At 38.4% G+C, this 25,192-nt stretch overlaps 1 protein-coding gene across 7 annotated transcripts in view; it reads right to left on the reverse strand.

The window, feature by feature from the left end:
• Positions 1-17,650: 17,650 nt before the first annotated feature.
• NLGN1 (neuroligin 1) overlaps positions 17,651-25,192 on the reverse strand; it is a 303,851-nt gene continuing 296,309 nt past the window's right edge. For 4 of the 7 annotated variants that reach the window (XM_062005567.1, XM_062005563.1, XM_062005564.1 and 1 more), the window contains 3 exons: positions 24,516-24,728; positions 19,489-20,278; positions 17,651-18,473 (listed from right to left, as the gene is read on the reverse strand). In XM_062005567.1, coding sequence (XP_061861551.1) covers positions 17,651-18,473; positions 19,489-20,278; positions 24,516-24,728 — 1,826 coding nt within the window. The remainder of the gene's footprint in view (positions 18,474-19,488; positions 20,279-24,515; positions 24,729-25,192) is intronic. The other 3 variants (XM_062005565.1, XM_062005562.1, XM_062005568.1) reach the window with 1 other exon arrangement.

The following is a 25,192-nucleotide window of genomic DNA, read 5'->3' on the forward strand; positions in this document are numbered from 1 at the left end:
CTTAGCAGTGCTAAGGGGCTGCCCTTTGCAGTTCTGCAGTCTTTCCCATGAGCTGCTGAGGTAGTGTTTTCCCATTTTCTCACATCTCTGTTTATTGTTCCCACGGCCTTGCACCTGGAAATCGCGATAGTGTTATACAGCAGGTTCTCATGGGAAGCCAGTACCACTGGTGTGAAAATCAGGACTTTCCCCCAACCTTTTCATACCACATTTTGTGGATTTTAGTTTATATTAAAGACAACTAAAACACAGCCCACAACAAAGCCGTATTTGCATGCTAAACACTATTAGTGTTTTAAATGTTAAAATATTATCCAATAACATATGTGCACAGGTTAACGACCAATATGAGATAATTTATCTAATTACCATATTGAACTGTAATCATGCCACAAAGAGGAACATCCAAGGGCCAGTTTAAGTTGATCCAATTGGAAAAAAAAAGAAAGCATACAATAAATAATGGCAAAGTGTGCCAAAAACTTTATTGCTTTCCTCTTCATCCTTCACCATTGCTGCAGAGGAGAGAGTCCCTGGAGGCCAGTTATGGGAGGATGCACCACTGCTCTTCTCAGCTGCCTGTAGAGTTTTTCCTTCTGTGTGTTCTCAGCTGCAAACTCACCAGTAATACTCTGCACATGAGAGGCTGCCTCAACCTCCTGCATACAACAGCCCCAACAATGTGAATCTATGAATCATGTGCTTACAATCACGAAGGCAGGGAGAGTCACAAGTGGTGGTATGACAGATAACTCCCGTGGCATTTTGCTTTTTGTCAGTGGGTCTATCTCACTCTTCCACTGGCAGAGCAGAAAGCAGTGGCTACTTGCATTTTACACCATAAATACCTTGCCTTAAGTAACACACAATTTAAATCTAGGTAATGGCAGACAGACAGTTCCTCATTTGACCAGTGTTCACACATATCTACTAGCCCTGACAGTTTGACCTGCCATGCTGCATTTATTTTAATCAAAACTGGTCCAGCTGGGGATCTTCTCAATGGGAGCAGCTGAATGTCAAAGCCCTTGTTCACTATAGAAAAAAAAGGCATCCAAGACTGATGCCTTCAGATTCTAGAGGGTGTTTCTGGTCACGCTTTTTGTTGTTCTGTAGCACTCTGACATGATTGTTTAGTGATACTGCTGACCTAGCTGATGAAATCATGGGAATCATCAAAGTGCATTCTGTAGTTTGCAGGGGGCTGGCAGTTTTGCCTTCTGAGTAAATCTTTTCCAATCTGATTGTTTTATGGCTGCATTTCATGTGTTTTATCGGGACTTTGGGATTTAACCAAGATGTACTACACAGCTGATAAACAGTTGAATCCATCCCCAGAATTTCAAAGCCAAACCTCCCAAGTAGTCTGAGTACAAGAAGCAGACATCTGCCCACTCACCTTTTGACAGATACGGCTTTATGTGAAAGTTCCTGTGAAATTCAGTATTATTGAAAATACTGTTTTCCCATTCACTTGCCTCATTTTTACCACTAAAACAGTTTTTAACAGGGGAGGATGTCTCCATTTTCTTTGGGTAAATGATGTGTCCCTACTTTCTTCCTAGAACTGAAAGCATCAAACTCTTACAAAGGGAGCTGAAATGGCCCTAAAAAAACCAAGTTTATGTAAATTCAGGATGTCCAGAGGGGCACTGAGATTTTCACTCATGTTCCTTTTCCTCGAATACCATTGCTTGCATGTAGGGGGATGAGTTAAGCCCCCGGGAAGTCATTCAACTTCAGCCTTTGAGGCAATTCCCCTTGCACTTCTCCTTACTTAGAAAGCTTCAAAAGCAGCTATTTTCACAACCCCAGTATCAAGAAAGCAAGATGCTGTGATACAGTGAGCAGGGCTGTGGCTCCCTGGCCAGGGGTGTCTGTCAGAAACAGATCTTGGTCTCCTATGGCAGCAGCGTGGAATGAGGGAGGAAAAAGGAGAGAAAGTCTGAGACAATTGTAGTTTCACAGTCTCCCTTTTCAGCTTGCAAACTGGAGATAAGAGCAGACAAGCTTTATGACAGCGTGGAGAAATCGATAGGTTTTTATTGATTCTTGTAGCTGCAGAACTCTCACCCAGCACAAGTACAGGGGTCAGAGTATGAGTACATGACTGTCGTGCTGCACTACGAGTGTGCTCCTCAAATCGTGCTATTTGATTCACCAAGGATGAAGTCTGCTCCATTACATGACTGCAACAACAGCAGCTGACCCAGGATCCCCTCTCAGCGGGGGAAGTTAGGTGCTGCAAATTATCCGTTGCACAGGCTGGAGACTACAACAAAGCCAGTGGCAGCTGCAGCTGAAAACATAGCTTCATGTAAGGAAATATTTCCTTTACAAAAGACTCTTTTCAAGCAATTATACAGAGCCTATTTCAACAGTGTGCCATTCCAAAAGAAAGAGGTCCACAAAGTTGCATGTGAGGAACGACACAGAAGTGAAAACATCAAAACCAAACCTCTTGGAAAACTAGCTAAGGAGTGGCATTAGTCAAAATAGAATGAAATTGAGAACTTGGAACAAGGATCTAGTTGGGAAACAAAAGGAAATGGAAACAAAAAGCAGTCAAAATTAAATGAAAATGAAATTAATGAAGGCTAGCATGAAAAATAGTTGAAGAACCCTTGTAAGGTTTATATTTGTTGTTTTGATTTAGCAGAAAAATTAATTTCCTTAACTGACATTTTCAAATTGTGTTGGAAGTTATTTGACCTGCTTCAGCCCTACTGAGGAGCTGTGCATTAAGTGTGGGTTCTGTTGCCATTTTCAGTTGCTCTGAAGCTGCCAAAGTGGCGTAAAACTTACTGGAAGATCTTTCTAATATTATGACCCACCTTTGCAGGTGGTATTTATAGTTGATTCGAATGGGTAGCAATGGACCTGACCTTTGTGTCAGGTCTTTCATTCCCTATTTCTTCAGCAGAGTCCGTTACCACTTGCTCCAAATTCCTTAAACTCTTCTCTTTGACTTTGTGCTACTTTCCACTTCATTCCCAGACTCCACCATCTAACACTCTACACCTGCTTTTGATGTCACCAAACAGGGACAATGACTATAAAGTTATTTTCCTTTACAAGTCAAACCTGGAAGGTCTGTCTCTTGTTGTTCATTCTATTTCCTTTGCCGGTATAAGTGTCCTTGTTGTTTTTCCCACTAGTGAAGAAAGGGCAAATGTCATATTCACTGAAGCAAAGCCTTTCCTTTGAAGCGGTATTGATTTTTCCTTTTCCCTTCTGAAGCTTTGCCAGGCTCCATAAAAGCATGCTTCTTGTTCAGAAACTCTTTGGACTGAGATACAACAGGGGCAGCAGAACCAGCGGGACACAGTGAGAAGTTGGGGCATCTGATGGGGAATGACAATTATGACAGCAGCTAGAAAAAGAAAGAGATCATTTTATTTTTAACTGCACTGTGAGAACAATCGGGGATCAGAAAAAAAAAGCCAAGTGGGAAACACAGCTTTAATTCCAGCTTATGATTCCTCTTTGTCTCAACCTGAATGGGAGTATTTTTCTAGGGTAAGCTGTCAGCAGCGAGATGCTGAAACCGCCAGAAGGTATAGCTTCACTAGAGGCTTGACCATGAAGGTGACAACCACATGACTTTCTGGCACAATGCTATAAAGATATGAGCTTTCCACTGCACCTATGTCGAAGGAGCAGCATCACATGGAGCTGCAGAGAACGTATTTATCATCTGTGTTCTAGAGAGTCTCTCACTCTTAATAAGGAGATGGGTGCTGGCTCTAAGCCTTATTTAAAGATGGTGCCTCCCAGAGCCTCCAACACTTGCCCATGGCATTTTCTTCATGCTGAGACTCAGAGGAAAGAATGTCACTTATTGAAACATCAATGCCAATTTTTGCCATGCTTCTGTATTTCTTGGGGCTGTCAGGCTGAGAGAGCTGGTCTTCCAAAGCTCATTAGATAAACAGCTGCTGCTGGAGCTGCATGTGAAATTACAGCAGCTGCCTTTTGCAGAGTAGGTCAAGTAATAATTATACAGTCATTGATTTTTGTAGAATTAGTACCTACTACCAGGAAATAAATAACAACAATAAGAATTATTCCTAATGCTAGTGAGTGTGGTCTCACACTCACAAGAAGTATATCCACCGAGTGCCGCCTTCTTATTACCTTTTGTTATTCAGTCCCATCTCTCAGTCAGAATGTTCTTTAAAACCTGAAATCCATAAAAGGGCTTCCAAATTCTCAGCTATTTTTAGAGCTGTGCAAATGTGACAGCTGGAAATGAGTTTTTTTTTTTTTTAAACACCTGTGAAAAAACTGTTATCAACAGCAATGAGAGGGTTCTGTTGATTAAAGGATGTTTTCTGCTCCTCATTTGTAAGGGAAGTGATTCATTAAGTGCTGTCTGAAAACCATCTTCATACTGAATAAACCGAAAATGTCTTGTGTTCACTGGGGCTGACAGGAATAGCTTGAACACCCACCACCACTACCTCTGATGCTGACCTACACTTTGCACATCAGCACTGCTCCAGCTGATGATGACACTTGTCAAGGCACTTCAGCCTCCCCCAGCACAGCCATCACTAGCTGCTGCTTTGTCCTCCCCCTACAGCCAGCTGCATCCATCAGAGCCATTTTGCAGTCTCTTTCTCTGAGGATTGGAAGTATCTTTAAACTGTGACACCCTGCATAGGGGAAGAAAAGCATAACTGGTACTATTTGCCCCATCGAGACCTAAGCACAGCAAGTAATAAATACACAGAAGCTATTTCAGTGTCCTGGGTCAGCTTTGGCTTTACACTGTTTCCTGCAGTACATTTCGGGGCACATCACACTGTTGACTTCTGCACCGGTGTTACCCGTCCAGTTCTCGTGTACATTTGTTTTCATTATTTGTGCCCCCTCCTGCTGTTTTTTCTGACAAGCTTGGGATCTGAAAGCTGCTTTCCCAGGCCTTTAAGTAACAACCCATCATCAGCTGTACTGTGTACAGAAGGCTGCAGCTTGAATTTGTTTTCACAAAAGGCACATCACAAGACCTGTCTAATCAGCAGTTACCTAGCTTGCTCACACCAGACAGAGTCAATTTACAGACCATGCCTGCTGTTGACCCTGCTGTCTGCTCTGAATTATTCCAGCTTGCCTCCACTTTCTGAAATTAAATGTTAGTATTTTTAATTGCTAGTTTTAACTCTTGCCTAATTGGGCACAAGCTCATGTTGTTATGGATCTCTCCAAGGTGAGCAAGAGGGATGGCATGTAAAGGAGCTATAGCAGTGTTTGCTGGTGGTAACTGAACAGGTTTGTGTCTTTCTGGTCCTGTCCATCTTCCACAGACTCTGAATGATGATGAAAAAGGTCAGGTACTGTTGTCCTCTCACTGTCCCTGCTGCCCAGTTTATGCTGCAGACACTCCAGCTCTTGGAATGTGACACCTCATAGAACCGCCAGTTTAATTTGAAACATCTCTTATTGCTGCTGCAGCTGAATGAGCTTGTAGATGTTGATGGATGTATCTCATGGGTAGGTTTCTCCAGCTTGCATATGCTAAATGCTCAGTGAGATCACAGGAGGTACCTTGAAAGATCATCTAGTCCAATCCCCCTGCCAGAACAGGCCACCTAGAGTAGGTCACACAGGAACTTGTCCAGGTGGGTTTTGAATGTTTCCAGAGAATGAGACTCAACAGCCTATCTGGGCAGCCCATTCCAATGCTCCCTCACCTGAACAGTGAAGAAATTTTTCCTTGTGTTTCTTTGGAACTGCTTATGTTCCAGCTTGTACCCATTGCCCTTTGTCCTGTCATTGGCCATCACTGAGAACAGCCTGGCTCCATCCTCCTGACACCCACTCTTTACATATTTGTAAACATTAATGAGATCACCCCTTCAGTCTCCACTTCTCCAAGCTAAAGAGCCCAAGCTCCCTCAGCCTTTCATCAGAAGAGAGATGCTCCACTCCCTTAATCATCTTGGTGACCATGCACTGAAACACAAATTACTGGGGAAATTATAGCATTTCTTCCTCTGACTTTTAATGAGACTTTTATTCCTTCTATGTAATCAGTTGTTCCCTTCTTAAAATTAATTTCACATTATGGGAGAAATACAGCCCATCCTACGTGGTTTGCTATATAGGATGCTAAAGACTTACAGTCAGCAAATTCCCAGTTCAGCTTCTTATAGCTGAACTGATCAGTTTTCCCTATCCATGACCAGATTCTGACCATAGCAACACAGTCCCAGGATAAGCATTCAGGAAACATACTGAGCACGTACCTGAGGTACTGTGAACAGATCGCAGACCACAGACATGATGAGGCCGAAGACGTAATTTCAAATGTGCTCTACTTTGGACACTCCAGCTACTGTCGCTTAGTGTCCACCAAAACCACAGCGAGGTCTGCTGTAACATCAGTGACTCAAGGTCACTGTAACCAGTGACTCAGATTAAAATTTTAAGGTTGGAAAATGTTTGCTTGTTTTTCCTTAAGATTTTACCAAGATTAAATTTGCTCTTTCGATTTCCTTAGCACATCAAATCGTGGACCTACATCCAGTAAGACCAGTGGTAAAAACCCAAAATAAGCTGTTTGGTGGCTCCCTATTACTGTGTTTTTCTGATGTCATGTGGAAGGATGCCTAATGGACTCAGCAGGGCAACAATCATTTATCCTTACCAGCCTGCAGGAAGAGATGCTTGCCAGTGCCAGTGTTGCCTTTTGATAACCTTTCTTGATTTTCCAGTGAGGCACTTCCAGGACAGCCCTTGGGGCTATGGAGACTGCAATGTTTGTTGAGATGAATGATTGTTTTATATCATAATGCTTGTACAAACTGTTGTATTCCAGCATGACTTGCAATGACCAACTTAGAGGGTGTAGATGTAACAGCTTCGTAACATCCCAGGGTTTTGTCACTAACATCAACAAAGCAAAGAGGTTTTTAAACTCAAAAGCTGACACAGAAAAACATTTACAATTTCTTCTTTCATTAGCATATACCTGTAAGACTAAAGGGAGAAGATAAAAAAGATAGATGCAAATCTAATTGCAGAAGCTGTCAACACCAGCAGGGAAACTCCTGTTGTTAAGGATGAAAGACAAGATATTTCCTGTTTCCTAGAAGTACATTAACTTTGTGAAAACCAAAGAAAGCTAATGGGCAAGTAAGAATGCCACACAAGCTCCTTCTCCTCTTCAGAAAACACTATGTATAATGTAAGACTGAAGCTCAAGACACAGAGGTAACAGCCACAGTATCAAAGCAGCTTACTTTCTGCTGATCAGATGTGAACCACATGTAACAATACCAACCCTTAACCAAACAATTCTAACTTAAACCAAAGTCTGCTGCCTGGTATCTAGGTTAGCTAGAGGACAACTTCTTGGCAAATTCTTCAAACAAATGAAAGTATTCCTAGATGATATTACAGTCCATGAGTCTCATGAATGCTCACAGCTGTTCTCTGAAATTCAGAATCTTCTAGCTTTGCCCTCTGATCTCAGAAACCAGTTTTACAGAAGCCTTACAGACAAACAGGATGGACATGCACCTGATGGTGATTGCACCACAGGTAGTCTCCATTAGCTGGTGCTTTTCATATTGATCTCTCCTCTAAATGGATAATGTTTAGTAGTTTCGTAGGCACCGAAGCCCATCAATATCTGTCAGTTTTTACACTTCTTTGACCTCAGCATGGGGCAAATATTGCTATCAATTTTATCTGTTTTGTTATGTGTGTTTTTAGTTTTTCAGTTAATCTGATTGCAACACACAGCATGAGGTTCAGAGGTTTGAAGAAATGCAGCCAAGGCATTCATGTAACTCCTCTCTAAGACATAAGTGATTACATTTTGCATAGTTATCTTAAGGCTTCTAATCATTTGCAGAACGAGTTCTCTCTCCAGTAAAAGTAAGTTTACAATGATTTAAATGAAGTACTGATCTAAAGCATGTTTTTATAAATCTTGTGGTCTTAAGTGCTTGTCAAATAGATGCCAGAGACCCCACGGAAGTCTAAAAATACTTATGTAAACCCTTGTTCAAGGGCTTGACATCGATCCATCTATTGTACATCTTCATGCTGAACACGGGTTAAAATCATGCAGCTCACTGTGACATTGTATCTAGAGGCTGCTAAACTGACAGACATAATTTGTTATGCTGCTTACAAGTAATAAAACCCCTTCAGCTTTCGAGCTGTTTTTGCAAGCACAACTCTCATTGTTTTCACATGTGAGCTCTCGCTGTTCTTACCATCTCTTACAGTCCTTAGAGAAAGGTTTGAAGCCTACAAACAGACTCAAAACTAGCAGGAGAAAGAGGAACATCTGACTACATAAAAAAAAAGGACTCTGCTGCACCAGAATAGGCAGCTAGTCTTTTTTGTTCAGTATAGCTATTCTGTGTTAAATGCATCTAAACCCATACTAACTTCTAAGGAGAATCAGCCTACTTGATCAAAGAAGCTCAAACTGGCAAAACACAGCAGTCTCACCAAGTGCTACAAGAAGCATCCATTTCTGCTGCTGTGCCAGACTGCTCAGGAGTGGTTTGATGCCCCAAATTCACTCTTCTGGGCTGATTTTTCCTCCAGTTCTTCCTCCCTGCTTTCTTTCCCCTACAGCCTTTCTCTGTTCTGCACTCCTACTTTGCCAGCTCATTCCTAACAAAGCTTTCCCCTCAACAAAATAACATCACATGAAAGAAAATTATGTTGTGGAATTGGCAATGCTTGTAAACCACAAAACTGCACCTAAGCTATGAAGGGTCTTAGAGCTATTTAGAGAGATGGAAGAAATAAGAAGAATCCACCCAACTGTGCCAAAGCAGAATCCATCCTGAAATGCATTCTATGTTGTAGGAGACATATGCACCTGCCTCCAATCTTAGATATCCTTACCATTGGGAAGCTTCTATACTATGAAGTTTTTAATGTGAGGATTGTTCATTACTTCACACTACCTCAGAGTCTTTGCTGTTTAATTCTTATCACTGCTAATCTTTTTCCCTTAGCCATAGGCACTATGGTAATAAAATGAACAAAGGTTGTGAAAAGTGTCATTCTGATCTACACCACTAAAAAAATTATCTATAGCACATACATATATACAAATAAAAGCTTTAGCTCATGAAAAGGTTTCTAGCTTTCATAGATAAGTCAACCTGAAGGACAAAAAGAACAGCATTTTTTTCACCTACTTTTAGTTCCTCCTTAGCCAACAGGAAAAACCAGACCCAGCAGGCAATGATTTATGTAGTACTAAAATTCCTCTTCTTACTAACTTCAAATAAGATGTAGGCAGCTTCCTTATGCTAAGCATGTAATATTGGTGGTTAAATTTAGAGAGTAACAATTTCATCCTCTTAACCTCCAACTTCCAGCCAGAAATATATAACAAAAACACTTCATCCAATCATATCTAAACAATTATGTTCTCCTGCTCTTTAAGAACCAAGGTAAAAGACTATTTCAAGTTATAAACCAGTAGAAAAGCAAGTTTGATGCTTCACCTGTTATTCATTCCCTTCTGTTATGGAAGGTGTTCATCCTTCTCAGGTGCAGTCAATAGAAATGTTGCTGCTAAAGCCATGGGGTGAGCAGGAGCTCAGCTCCGTGGAATAACTGTAGCATAGATGCAGGCACTGTGAGAAAGCATCCTTCAAAACAAAGGTCTTGGTGTCTGTGCAGTCAGGAAAAAATACATTAACACTTGTCTGAAGTGTGGCCATGAGCTAGAAACTATTCATAGTCTCTTTAAGCTTTTTAATCTAGCAAGCAGCAGAGTTTACAAGTCGCTGCTTATTTCTGGAGGCACATCCTTGCCCTAGCTTGAGGTTGGTTTTTGGCTGTGAAATTACACCTCCAGCATCTTGCAAAGGGAAAAATTATCATCTGGCATGTGTGTGAGGATAATTCAGTGGTGGCTGTGAACTTCCTGGCATATGCCTATCATTATTGACTGAAGGGATTCTTGTACCTACCCACAAGCAACTGGTCTTGGCTGTGCTAGATGTAGATGGATTTCCATTCCAGCCCGAATGTCAATTCCTCTGTGGCTGGTAATTCATAAGTTAACAGAGGAGTTTAGTCTCCAGAGCTGTTCTGTACCCAAACACTACTTTAATAGAAAAAGAGATCATGAATGTGCAACTACAAGAAAAACAAGAGAAAGGAAATTCCAGTCATAAGGAACAAGAAGATTGATAAAAATAAGTGAAGAAAAGAGAGATTTAAGTTATTTCAAATATTTACATTTGTGTGAGACAGTATTAACGATGTGAGAGGGCATGAAGAAGAATAAAGTGCACTTATCACAGAAATGGTTTAAAAACAAACCCAAAACCTGAAGTAAGATAAAAATAAAATTAATCATAACTGAAAGGATTGGGGTAATGTACTTGAGTAAATGATGAATGAATTGGAGAGAACAAAATGTACCTAGTAGTGGTCCATACTGAAACAACTTAAAAAAGATCAGTTTCTAGTTTTACAGTAAAATTCCTGAACTGAACTGTAGAATGGAATGAGAAGCAGCAGGGGACAAAGAGGAATTCACATGCAGTATTACAACACAGTCCAAATCCCAATAACCCCAAAGCCCTTTCAGGTTTAAGATAAACTGTATTGTTGAGAAAGGATGACTTTTTTTTAAAAACAAAGTTAACCATCTCAAATGTACAAGCATTACTAAGAGTTTATTAAATCTGACAATATAGGTTCCCTCTTCTGTCAAACACAGCAGAATTTGCAAGCGTTTTCACACTTCCATGGTGTGTCTCAGAGCTACAGTTGGGAGTGTTTTTCTGGAGAAGTCTCCTTGCATGAACTTAACCCTACCATTTCCTCCTGGACAAGGAAAATCCAAACAACCATGGTTTAACATGGGAATCTCTACTAGCTGGCTAAGAATTTGGATGTTCGGAGATTGGATTTGGATGTTACCTTTTTCAGTGAAGGTCTGTGCTTCCACTTTCATGAAATCACTCTAGACTTACCTGTATGCAAATGAGAGCAAAGTTTATTCATCTGCTTAGCCAAATTTCACCACTACACAGGAGTAACCTTACGAAAAGTAGAAAACCAACACTGTACAACCATATCTTTATCATCACTCAGCAAAATATTGCATGACTTCTTCTGAAAAAGTATTTGGTGACAAACAGACCATATCTTATTTTTAGAACTTTTTATGTGGTCTCTACTGCTTTAAATTACTGCTGAAGGTGTTTCTAACAAATTACTGGATGAAATAGGTAGCTGTGCATCTCACTCTCCCAAACAGCCTCCTGATAGAAGGTTCTGCCACAGCCCTCATTTTATTCTGGGGAAAACTTATTTTGAGTACACTAATACTAGGTCTCACCCATGACTGATTTGCAGGCACATGGTTTCTATTCCTCTTCTTCACATCCATAAGACACATTCACACTCCAACCCAGAGCCACGTGGTTTCACTGACTCAGTGCTGAGACCAAGCTCAGAAGACCTGCTGACGTAGGTATAAGGTATATTATGGTTTTACAGTATCAGGATGATGCGCCTTTTTGGGAAGCACCTATCTGTATTCAGCTCCAGAGCGTGAATACCTGAACAAACACATTCCTCTTTGCAGAAATACAGATGGTTAAATAACTTGGGGACGTCTAGAAACATCCAAAAGCTCTTAGAAGCCCTGGGCACAGATGTTTAACTTACACTTGGCCCTCGCAGGACTTCATACGAATTTCTGAACTGATCCTTCTTTCAGTAAGTCAACAGCGAAATTCTCAACTTCCACAGCCAACTTCCACGGACAAAATCACTACATGTTTGGGGTTTTTTTAATAATAAAATGTTACCAGCTCACATGGTCTTTCCCAAACCTCTTGTTAATTTGCTATTATCATCTGTGGTGCCAGTCTTATCAGCTTGTGTTTGAAACAAGGTAACTGACTCATATAGCTGTAAAGCAAGAAACCTGAATACTAACTGCCCAACCCTAGAGAGTTACAAACTCCATTTATTATTGTTTTAAATGGCATCATTCTACAGCTAAACTCGTGAATGCCGAGTGCCTGGCACTGCTGACACTGAGAGGGGAAGATTCAGATGACAGGCAAAATTCAGTTATTTCTGTTCTGAATTTACAGAAAACATGTGGATCAGTTGTATGTCTCTTCCCTTCCAGAATGGAGCAGAGCAGAGCAAGCTTACAACTGCTGTAAAGTGTCATTGTGTCTTTGCCATAGAGGTTAACATATAGATTTGAGGATCTGACAGAATGAAATGTTCCTTTAAAAAAAGATTTTAACATAAAACTTGCTATAGCATAAGCCTGCAAACTTTTCTCCACATCACCCTAATTCCTGGGGATATTTTTTTACGTAGAAGGCTCTTTCTGAATTTGACTTACATGCAAATAACTAAAAGCATATTTTAAAGCCCATTTCAGCTCCTGATAGTCCTCATAAATCAGGTAGTTATACTTGTAATAATTTCTGTGAGTGGGTGTTCATGTGCGTGAGAGGATACGCAAAATTGGACGGTGAGATGAGCCATGATGAACATTAAAGGTCCAGAAGCAGATCAATAGCTGGTGTAAATTGTCAGGGCTTCATTGATTTCAATGGTCCTATGATAAATACTAATTCAGTCAGTACTAAAAAAAATGTCATCGTCTGAGCATCTGGTCAATAACAGTGGAGAATGCAGAATGAGCTATAGGTGTTAGCTCCACGCTGAGTACTTGCATTTACTTTTTATTTGACTCTGTTTGGTGCAAAAAGGTCAAATTCCCAGTTGATTCACGTGTTTTGAAATCTCCCTTGTTGCCTGGAGTAGTGCTCATGGGTATGTGTGTGGAGAGGAAGATGCATATACATATACAACTATAAACACACACAGGAAGGCATTTGCTGTGTCAAATACTAACATCATTCTCACTGCTGTGACAGTGCTTATGTCTTCAAATGTAAAAGAATCAACAAAGCATTTTAAGACACTGTATGGAAATTATTTGTACGAATTTGCTGCACTTCTGTGAGATGTTTTTCAATAGCAAGGGACACAAAACTCCAAATTGGCTTTAATCCACAATTGACATACAATACTTAAATTCCTTTCAGAAACCAAAACTTATTACAGGAATAATACTTTTCCATGGATGTGAATTACTATTATAATATCAACAAAAAGGAACGAAGCCAGGTTGCACATAAAATTCTACATTTCCTAAGTGATTCTCAACAGTTTCTTCTAAACGTTTTCCACCAGACACAGTTCATTACTTTGCTCTAACCATTTCCCATTTCACAAAGTTAAGCCTTTACTGGATCTGTAAATAAGAAATCAGTTCTACAACAGCATTACCACAATCTAAGAGCAAAGGGGCGTTTGCGTGTTGCTGGTTGTGAACTCATCGATTCTAGCACGTGGTTCTCGCAAATGCCTTATCAAATGCTGCTAATTTCTAGCCTGCATACAAACGTATTGATGTGCCAAAAATGAAAACAAATTAGAATGTTTAGAGTAAAAGCCTGTCTCAAATTGTTCGTATTTATTTGGAGGCCTCAGAAGGACAGCTTAATCTTGTAGTGTTATTCTTTCAAACAGAAAAGAGATTTTTAATGTTATTTGAAGAAAGTCCCTTAGCTTACAGACTGAAAAGCAAAGCAGAACTGCTGCAACAGATATTTTGACAAGAGCTTTGAATGAAAAACAACAAAACCTCTGTGGGGAATTTCCCATTAATCTAATATATTTTGGAAGCATAGTTTCACAATAATAATTAAATTATCCTGTGTTCACTTACATTAAAAGGCAACCATCTATAATGGTTCACAACTAGAAAAAAGAGGGTGAAATAGGCCAGTGTTTTAAACTAACACCACAGGAAAAAACCAACAACTTACAAACATCAAAGGGATGCCACGATGTTTGACAGCTTCCTATAAATTCATCTGTTTCATCTCCTAACAAAGTTGGCAACAGAATTTTCAGCATTTTCTGTGAAGTGGTATATTTAAAGTTGTAACATGTTGATTTGTTAAAACTTTACTTATCTGGTTTTCTCACTGTTTCAATAACCAAAATATCCAATAATTAAAGTCTATTGACATAGGAATCCATGTTCAGTACAAACACCATTCTCCTGTGGAACATCACATTCACATAGTTCATCCGTGTCATGCAAGTCTTTAGGGGGTGGAGAATACCACATATAACCGAGATACCATTGAGCAAAATGCATTTTTATCTGCTTTATTTCTCCTAGAAATGTCAGCACAGCACATTATATTGCCTGTAGTTTTAATAGATAAACGAGACAATGATTCCATTGTTATTTTTTTTCTCAAAATGGTAGAACACATTTTCTTAAAAAGGTCTGCAAACATATTTACAAAAGTGTGAAGGAAATAAATGCAGGCTTTTTATATCTTTACTGAACTTCCAAAGACTGACTGATATCCTGATTTTATTGGAAATCTGATACAAGAAATTAAATATCACACTCAGTTTTGCTTTCTTGTAGGCTACCATGGAAAACAAATCAAACAGATAAACAAACACTTAAAAAAAGAACAAACTCACACTCCATGAAGCATAATGAAGATATTCCAAACCCATTTCCTATGGTTTTCTTTTGTCTCAGCTTTAAACCATCTCTTGGTCTTTCTGAATGTTGTTTTAAAACGTGGGACACCATCTTACTTTTGGAAAGCCAGCTGCTGTAACGTAATTATAAAGTAGCCACTAGAATATTGTTCACAGTATCTGCATCACAGGAAATTACTTTTTTTCCCCCTTTTTTTCTTTTTCAAAGAGGAGTGATAAAATTTGTGTTGTTGCCTTCATCTTTCACATTTTAAATAGTTGGCTGACAGAAATAAAGTGTAGTGTCATGCTTGATTTACCTAAATCATTTATTTTGTAACTAATAAAAGTAAACAATTACCAGATACTGTATATATAGAGATATATAGATATATGGCCACAAATAAACTATAGTAGAAAGTTATTTTGGTTTTGATAAAGTTAAGAAAAGCACATAAAATCATATTTCATTAATATCTTGTTTTATGGCCATCAATATTTTTATATTTTTATGTTTTGTTTCATCAACATAGCAAAATACAATCTTCCTATTAAACAATAATTATCAGATGGCAGACAATTCTTTTTATTGGTTTACATTGGCAGGTCACAGTCTAAAAGCACAACCACATCAGGCAGAAATTTCACACAGACCGCCCTGGATTTTGAAGACTAGTTGTTATGCTTCTACCAAAAGAGCTTAATTTAAAACTGGGGACTGTAACAATCACTAATTAAATATATGGATTTCTTTTTTCTTGTTTTTTTTTTTTTTTTAATAGGTAAATGAAATGACTGAAATTGCAATACTTGATTTTGCTTTCAGCTTCAATTTTAACATTTGTGCTTGACGTTTGCAAACACACTTTGAACTTCTGAGCACTCGACTATGAAAGCTGAATCAGTCCAATAAAACCCAGGTGATTTTTTTTTTTCCCATCATGAAATACTGCAGATTTATTTTGGTTAGGCCTGTTCCTTGGCTTTTATTTTGGTGTGGATACTTGCATTTTTAACTTATTCCTGAAAACTAGGGGAGATTTGCATGAAGAACTATGACATCACACAGTCACACTGTCAGTACTGGCGTAAGAAATGGTTGCAGGTGGGACTGGCCCATAAATATGCAGTTGTATTAGCTGTAGAAGGCATGTTCATGTCTTCAAAAACCAGACTGGTCTTAAGATATTACTCTTTATTTGAGACAGTTACCATTACTTCATTAAAAAATGACAAAACAGCAATAAACATTTTAGCTCTTTAATGAGCAAAGATCAGGTCTCTTAACATTGGAATAATATTCGTTATCCAGATTATCTTTATTTCACTCAGTGACCAGTAATATGGCCAAGAAGTACAAAGTAATTTTCCATCAAGTAGTATACAATTTTTGTGTGTAATAAGCTTTCATTCTTGAAAAAGAGTAACTGAAAAGAAATGTTTCTGTTACTGCAGTTAGTTTGTCAGAGAAAGTTCTTCGCATTATCTTACAAACTATCAAAATTGCTAGTAATTTGAAAAAATGTAAAAAAAAATCACATAACTTTAGTCTAATAGAAATATAGTACAGGTAAGAGAGAAAGTATTTATCAGGGATGTGCTCTTAAGTCCATCTCAATTATTTCTTTTATATAAATGTACATCTGATTACATATACAAACATTTGGAAAGGACTGTGGTGTATAATTACTGCAAAGCAACAGGGGAATGAAAATTCTTTTTGTGATTTTTAGAACATTCATTTCAAATCACACAAACATATGTAGTACTCGGATCTTTTTAAGTTTTCAGGGTTTGTCTCTCTCCCCATTCTTACGTAACCTCTTTTTCTACATTGTTCCCATCTGGTCTAAAGAATTCATTTGAATGGCAAAGCTAATGTATAGCAAAAGGGGAACTAACTTTGTATTAAAGTATTATAAATAAACTTTGTAACACACAACATGGTTTGAAACAATCAGCTGAAAGGTGTAATCAGAGCGGTAATGCTGAGACGTGATATTGCAAAATACCATTGCAATGAAATTTTTGGACACACTTTACCTTACCAATTTGAACTAAACAGATTGTAACTAAATCACAGCAAATTATATATCCTTTATCAAAGGAGATTCCATTAAAGTTATAGTTATGTTAAAGTTAGAAATTATTTAGGTGGAAAGGAAAATGTATATTAATACTACAGATATTTTTTGTCTGGGATTTGTATAAGGGAGGGTTCACCCCTGTATGCCTAGAACGCCACAGATACCTTTAAAGAACTGTTGCAATTCCTTCTATTTCTGAAGCTACCATGAAGTATATGACTGTAATTACTTTTGCCCCTTTAAAGAACTTCTTTAGGTTGTGCCAATTGATGGAGAAAGCTTCTATTAAAAATTCCAATGGGATGAGAAGAATTTTAATTACGGCTTAATCAGCAGCACAGCCACCAAGCATATAAATTATCATGCACATCGTGCTAAAAATATCCAGTTTCCTTTATTCCCACAACTTTTATACTGACAGCACTTATGTGATAATGTTGTACCTGCTAGTCTGTAAAACTTCTTTGACTGGCAGATTTCAGCATAAGCCCCTTTCTAAGGCCTTAACAGCATTGGTGCTTTGTGTACTTATTCAAATATGTAAATATGGTCTACACAAGAAAACAGGTCCAAATAAAAATTGGTGAAAATTATCTGACATTCCATTAGTGTGTCCCTTGTGCATATTTATAGGTTTTTAAAATTTTCAGTCATAGTTCTTTCCTGTTTGTGTTGCACATGCCTAATTCCATTACGTAACTTAAATCTTCAAAAAATTAATACTTGAATGTGAATGAAAAAAGTATCATTCAGGACAACTGCTTCAAGCAATTGCAAACAGTTGGGTTTTTTGTTTTGTTTGTTTTGCTTGTTTTGTTTGTTTCTTAAGTTCATTTGATATATGTACAATTCTTTTTTTTTTTCAAAACCCCAAAAGTTCTTGATATGTATATTCACATAATATTCCTCCATATTTAAATAGTAAGAGTCTTGTAGGTTGAAAGCCAAGTAATCTTCAGTAATATCACCTACTGTAATCCATCAAAAAATAAAGTTTGTTTCGTCTTGTCTGGCTATACCCTGGTTGTTGAGTGTGAATGGGGGTGGGGATGAGGATGGGGCAGAGTATTGTTCTGTCCTCCGGTAAACGTATTGAATGTGTGTAGGGGTTGAATCCCTGGTATAGTGTTGGGGATCATTGTGATGGTGTTGGGTGTCATTAAGGGAATGTCATCAGGAGACCTTCTCATAGCTAGCGTGTAGTCTGGGGGACAGGCGGTCCTAAGAACCACCTCATGTGGATGAATGGACTCACATTCATGATCCAAGTCAGTGTGCTTCATTTGGAGGGACATTATCTCCTCTTCTTGTGCATGGGTAAGATCATTGGTAGTAGTACGTTGTGGGCTACATCTCCTATGGACATCATGTCTCCGCTTGTCTTTTTTGTAGTACAATGCCGCAAAGGCCAAAATGTTCAGGAATAGCAAAGATGCACCGACTGCAATAGTAACACTCAATTCCGTCGAATAGTCCCTTTGATCCACAGAAAAGGGGCTGGGCTGTTGTTTGGGATCATCCTGTTTGGCTGTAGGAAAGGCTGAAGTAACAGAAACTGAATTTTTCCTTGTTGGTCTGAAAGTATTGTCAGTTGATGGCACTTTAGTTGTGGTAGAGGTATACTGCGAAATGTCGTTAAGATTGTGCAGATGAGGTACCAGTTCCAACCAAAGGTTCACTTTATTGGCCCTATAATGTTCTTTCACTCGTGGTTTTAATCCAATGTGAAGATACAGTTGGTCTTTCTGAGAATATCGGGTCCATGCTACTTCTTCAAAACGATTTGGTTTCGTATGGATGAATTTTGTATCTTGTGGCACTGGTTGATTTGGGTCACTAGAAGAAAAACAAACCCAAAATCTTCAATGTTACAAAGCATCTCAAAAGGAATTATAAAAATTAACATAATTAAGATTTTATACTTAATGTTTAAGTCTACTGTGAACAGAGCAGAATGCTATTACCTAAAATTAAAGGCCTTAATAATCTTGATTAGAAACAGTATTATGCAAATGAACCCTTCTTTTACACAGACTGCAGTGACTTCCCTAGGTCCCCAAAAGGCTAGTATCTCTCACACTGCAATCTGCTGCTGCTCAGGACACATTGCTAGCAGTGTGGTAATGGTGACAAGTGTCTACGAGGCCAGTGTGAGAGGACATTAACCTCTGCTTTTTAAATTTTTTTGGTAACATCATAAAGCTCAGTCTTTCAGTTCATATGCAGTATCTCCAGCCTTGCAGTGGTGAAAGATCATGGTAGGCACAACTCAGTACCACACAGACTGACCGAGGGTCCAATGACCTCTAAGAAGGTAGAAAAGTGTTTTGAACTACAAGTGAAAGGAGAATTCAGGCAAATGGCAAAACTTTTCAAGTTTAAAGTCACACATTTTATGGTCAGAAACATCGATTTAAACCAAAATGCACTCCTAAAATAAAACTGTATTACATTTGATGCAATATTTATGTAATTTTCTGTCTCATGGGATGAAACTATCAGTGCTGGGATCAAGTCAGTTACTCTTGTAACCACTTTTAACTATACAATATGTTAAAATATGTTAAATGCTTAGTTTTGCACTTTTCTGGGGATCCTTTAATTATTTTTGCGTCCAAGTATTTTTTCAACTTCTTCACACAGAATGGCTGCAAAGATATTTTTTCCCCTCTTTTTGGCTAGAGTGTGTGAGCTGAGGGACTTGACAAGAGCTATAAATATTCAACCCCAGTCTTAATTCCTTATTCATCCTACAAGCATAGAGGCATTCCCAAGGGAGAGAACCCAGGGTAAGCACTACATCATTACATCCCGAGTTTGTAGACAAGACTATTCATTATCTGGTACTCACCCAGTTTTTGCAAAGTTAGTCCAGTACGTCATCACCACTGCACTTAGCATGACATCGTTTTTGGAGAAATTACATGGGAATAATTCGGTAGGACCAATCATGGGGATTCCTAGTACGTAAGGAACCTCATCTCCGTGGGCTGCATCTGCCCATGCAGGTACCTGATCTGTCTGGCAATGATGGTAGAAGGCATAGAAATATGTAGGCGATCCAAAATTTGAGTGAAGATCTGCTGTAGCCACTGCTGGTGCAACCCACTGGTGATCAGTAAACAAAGCCAGCAGTGTTTTCCTCCTGGTCTCAGGATTGTGGCGATCTGCCCAGTCTGTGTACATAAATTTAATAGTTTCCCTCAATATATCTTTGCCTTCAGGGTATCCGTATAAGTTATCGACAAAATTAGAAACCGCAAAGTCAAAATCACTGGCTGATATGCCATCTTCACTATCCACAATATTTTCCACGAATTTTAACCCTTCCCCTTGGTTAACTCCCAACATGATGTCGTAATTGAGGAATTCTCCTTGCTCCATCAAGATCTGAGGATCATCTGGTATCACATCACCATCGATTACTGGTCCGAAGGCTATGTGGTATCTTGCTGGTTGAATGTCCTGGTCGACAAGTTCTCTATAAGGCTTCTTCTGTAGACATTCTACCAATTCTACAGTGTCTGACATGTTGCAACCAACTTTTGTAGCCAACATTCTGGCGTATTTTGCAGGCTGAAAACTAACCGCCCAGCTGGAGAGAGCTGTTCCGCTTTGAGCTATTGCTCTTTGAAAAAGTCCTGTGGGGAGAAACATTTAAAAACTACTGAAGTGACCTTGAAACAGCTGCATACTCGAAAGATTCAAAGGAGTTCTTTGAAACAACAGAAAACTTTAACAGAAGAGATACTTGAATCTTAATAGCATTAAATGCACAAGATGGAGAGATCTGACTGTCATTGTACCTACAGGTAATGTATACAAAATAAATGCAGTATGGGCAGAAACTGAAGCAAATGATTCTACCTCAATGTAGTCTAGCTGAGGAACGTATTTTCAAAAGAAACTCAGGAAGAAAAAGTGCCATTACCTTATTTAGGCTAACACTATCAGCTTGAAAATTGTTCCTAAAGTTAAAGCAATTCATACATTGGAGGCAAAGCCAACAGGTTGCTTTGTAATTCAGAGATTTAAACGCATGTTCAGCTGCTCATTTAGGGAAGAGAGAGTATGATCTGGTGCTGCATATAAACATGCAGCAAATCCCAAAGATTTCAGTGCAATTAGTCTGAATTTATGCTTATTTAACTAGCACTCTGGACCAGGAACTGCACTCACAGAAATAACAAAATATATATAAATAGATGGTTTCCTCTCCCTTCTGTAAGCATTTTTGAGCATATCATGGTCTCACCCACTTGTAATCAATGAATCAATCAAATTTTTTTGCTACTGACTTTAATGCAATCAAAACCTCCCTTCTTCTTATACTACTTGTGCTCTCTTTGTGTTGAGGCTTTGCCTTTTCCCACTCTCTTTGGGGAGGGAAGTTCATGTTTTGAAAGACATTTTTGAGTCTGAACTTGCACAAAATAACGCTTATCTCTAAGGTCAGAAACAGACCATATTTAGGTAGCTATCAACTTTCTGGGGGTTCTTTTGCACTTTCATGGAAGTGCAGCCAGCTCATTTCAGTAGCCCATCTTTTGCACTGGAAAATATTTTATACTGGACCCTACATCCTATAGCTCACAGTAGGCAATGCAAAATGGTCTACAGCATACTTAAGTTACACTGATTTATTGTATATGGTCAAAATTTGGTCTTACTTATGCTGACAGAGACTTGGAGTAATTCCACTGACTTTGGTAGAGTTGTTAAGGGACTGGAAGTGACATCTGGCCTCACTCAGTTTTGCTAAGAATGTAGCTTTGGTCTAATGCTTGATGAATAGCTGGATACTCTCACTAAAGGACTTGGAGTTGAGGTGCTTAGTTTACCTCAGAATTTTATTCCAGTAATGCAAAAGATGGCTTTTACTTTGATAAGTAACATATTTCTATTGATAAAAACCTTCCATAGCCTCTAAATCAACTCACAGATGTGGCTTTACAGCCTCTATAGCAGTACCAGACCTTGTACACTTAGAAGTTAGTTGGAATCAGTTGCTGGCAGGAAACGTTTTACAAGCTTCTGAGGAATTTTTAAATCATTTTTGACTGTATTAGGTCCAAAGCCAAAAGTCTTAAAATCAGATAGGTGTAGGGACTGAAATATGTAAACTCAAACCTTTCCTTAAATTTATGAGAAGTCATATCCAAGATATTATTTCCTTGCAAGATACGAGTAAAAAGTTAGAAAGAACTTAAGCTATAAAGCAGGTAAAAATATATTTGCATGTTTACAAGGTCAGATATTGAGCTAGCATAAATCAGTTCAGTCAGTGGAATTACCACAGAGGATCCAGCCATTGTAATAAATGTAACTAAATGACAAAACTGAATTTTCACAAAGATATATTTCACGACACTTCATAATGTTTCCTTTTTTTTGCATATTGTGTAAATCTATTTTTATGGCTTTATTAAATATTTCTGAGCAAGGACAGAAAGTGTAAGATCCATATTAAGAAAATGCTGATAAAAACACTATGCCCTGCTAAGTGCTACATACATACTAAAGGCTGGATTAAGTCAAAGTGGTCAGGTTCTATGGCCATGAAGACACCTTAGGAAACAAAATCCTTCCTCCTGATGAAGAATGCTTACAGAAACATTCCTCCTCTCAAAACATTAGGTAAAAGATGAACAACAGCAGGAAAAATGATTTTCATGCCACATAATTCCTGGCAAACATTGGTACCACATGGGATGGTGAACTACATTTTTATCTCACAATGTGTATGACTGTTATAGCTTATGGGCTTCAGACTGATGGAGAGAAGATTTAGATTTTCAATGGACCACATCACTTTGTGACTCCTATTCAAAGTCTCACCAAAGTAAATAGTAATGATAATTTGCATATATTCATCTACATTTTCAGAGCACTTTCTAAAGATGGGTGCTGTCCTGCTCACTTGCAGATGGGTAGCTATGAACAGCACCATCTTGAAATCAGCTCAATACTGCCTCTCAACTACCAAGGGATCCTTTCAAAGGGAAATGAAGGAAGCAAAGGGAGCATCCATACTTACAGCTTATGAAAGAGGCTGGTTAATAATGTGAAACAAAAGGTTTTTTGAAAATGTTAAGATAATTGAAAATGTTTGACAACTAGAAATAACTTTTCTAATTTGAAGCTGACTACCTTTTATTTTAATACTGTCTTTAAAGGACAGGTCTAACCATCCCGAAATGAAACTTAACATACATGGGGCTGTGAAGATTTAATTGAAGATTCAGTCTTCAATAAGGCATGTTTTTGCTTCCTTACAAAACAAATCCTTAAAAATTTAGTTTTACAATTGGATTTCAAGTGTACATCCTCAAGCTCTATCCCATCTTCTCCCAAATCCTTCGATCTGCTATGTTGGTAATTTACTGCAACAGTTTCCCCAAACGAAATCTGCTTCTGGCAGAATTCTGGCAAGGTAAAATTTGCTGATAAAAGGCAACACACGACTGTCCAGATATGTAAATGTGGCATTTCACAGTAATGTCGTGTTACATCAAGAAGATCAAGATTTAGTTCAAGACTTAGAGTGGGATAAACCAGGTCTCATTCAATCTTAAGCTAAATCCTCTATGACAAAAGTTATTTTTGTGAGTTCTGATAAAAAAAGATGGTGCAGTGTGACCCTCAGATTACAGTGTAATGAGGCAGTGCTTACATCTTGGTCTTTTAGGCCAGTTTATATACATGTCCTATTTAACTGCAGCTAGTTATGAAAAAAAAGATTACATTAAAAAAATCAAATTGTCGAAACAGACTAAAATTTAATCCACAGTCTACTTTCCACTACACTTTTCTTATGACAGCTATATTTTTCTCTCATTTGAAATAGTGTAAAGGCCTGATCTAAAGAATCTGCCACTTCCATTGACCTCAGTGGGCTGTGCATCATGATTTTGGGTAAACTCAGCTCTTTTAATGTCAGTGAAATTATTTTTTTATGACTGGCCAATTAGTCCCCCAGGGAGATCCAGAAATATAAATCAGTGAAGGATTGTATGCATAGGGCACAGTGTGAGGTCCTGCTAAAACTAAACAATACAGATAAAAATGTGTGAGAGCAGGGAGACAAAAGTAATGTGATCAATAAGCAACAGCCATGCAAATGAGAGAAACTGTGTGGAACTGTGGTGTCAAAATCATAAGAAAAAAACATTGGGTGCCTCAAACAGCGTAGTTTTAATTTCCTGATGTCTGCCTCAACTAGAAAGAAAAGGTGTTAGTTATGGAATAGGAAAAAACATAGAAGAAAATCCATTTGCAACTTGGATGCTTTGACAATTTTGGATCATGCATGCAAAACATTCAACCATTCTTGTATTAGATGACAGCAAGTGAAAGTTCATGCAGTTTCAGACAAAAGATTTGTGAACTAGGTACTTGTTTCCTTCACACAAAATAACAGTTTTAAGGATTTCAGCTGTTACCCTGAAAAGAGAAACCATGTCATTTTAGTTTTCTTTAAATACTGCTCCTCATGGGAAACTAAACATGCCTTTCACGACTGTCTGAATATAGGTGACCTCATCTACTGTGAATATGACTGACTGGTTTTCCAAAAAGGACACCCTTGGGTAGGAAAGAAAGGAGATAAAAATGATGTGCCCGGAAAATGCTGTTCAGAACTCTGCTACAGTGTTTCTACAAAGCTCCATAGGAAAAAGAAGAAAGTGACCTAAAATTTAAACATGCACAGAAGAGCTGAGGGAGAAGGCAGCTTGTACAGCCTTTAAAAAGTTTGCATAATATTGAGCTGAACTCAACAGTTTGTAGGAACAAAGAGAATATACAGAGCATCACATAGTACTAATGGTGGTGGCATGCAGACACCAAAATTGTCAAAATTTGCAACCTGCATAATACCTTTGGTTGAATTGCTCCAACGGTTACCTTCAGAATAATGGGATAAAGTCAACAGATTGACGCATGAACCGCCTGCACCAGATCCAAAAACAGTTATTCTTAATGGGTCACCACCAAAGAACCCAATATTTTCACTAGTCCATCGCAAAGCTTGGATTAGATCAAGGAGGCCATAGTTTCCTTTTGCTGCTTGGTCCCCAGTGCTCAAAAATCCTGTGAATGGAAATTAAAAAAGAAAAGGTTAGTGAGTGCTCTTCCAGGTAATCCTCTTGCAATTTTCTAAGCAAGGTTTCAAAAGTATATGCCATTAAATACTATGTAACTACACCATTTTCCATGTTCACTGGACAACAGCTTTCAACTGTGCACTCCTCCTGAAAAGAGTCATGTGTTATCTACTCTTTTTGCTATGATATATTAATGTAGGGAAGATGAATATACATCTCATGCAAAACACTTATCTAAGATTTCACATGACACAACATATCACTCCCAAAGATTTTGTGTCAATTGAACTGTTTAAGAGTAAAGGCTTAGCAAGCAGACAGGCTGTAGTCATTTTCTAAGTGATTTGATCAGCTGCGTATTGCAGTTCTGTACTTATATGCTTTGCACACACGCCTGAGAGGCAACAGTTACACTCCTCTGTAGACTGTGTTTGGTTATGTCCCAGCAAC

Source organism: Colius striatus, chromosome 12 (genome assembly GCF_028858725.1).
Source record: "Colius striatus isolate bColStr4 chromosome 12, bColStr4.1.hap1, whole genome shotgun sequence".
Taxonomy (NCBI): Eukaryota; Metazoa; Chordata; class Aves; order Coliiformes; family Coliidae; genus Colius; species Colius striatus.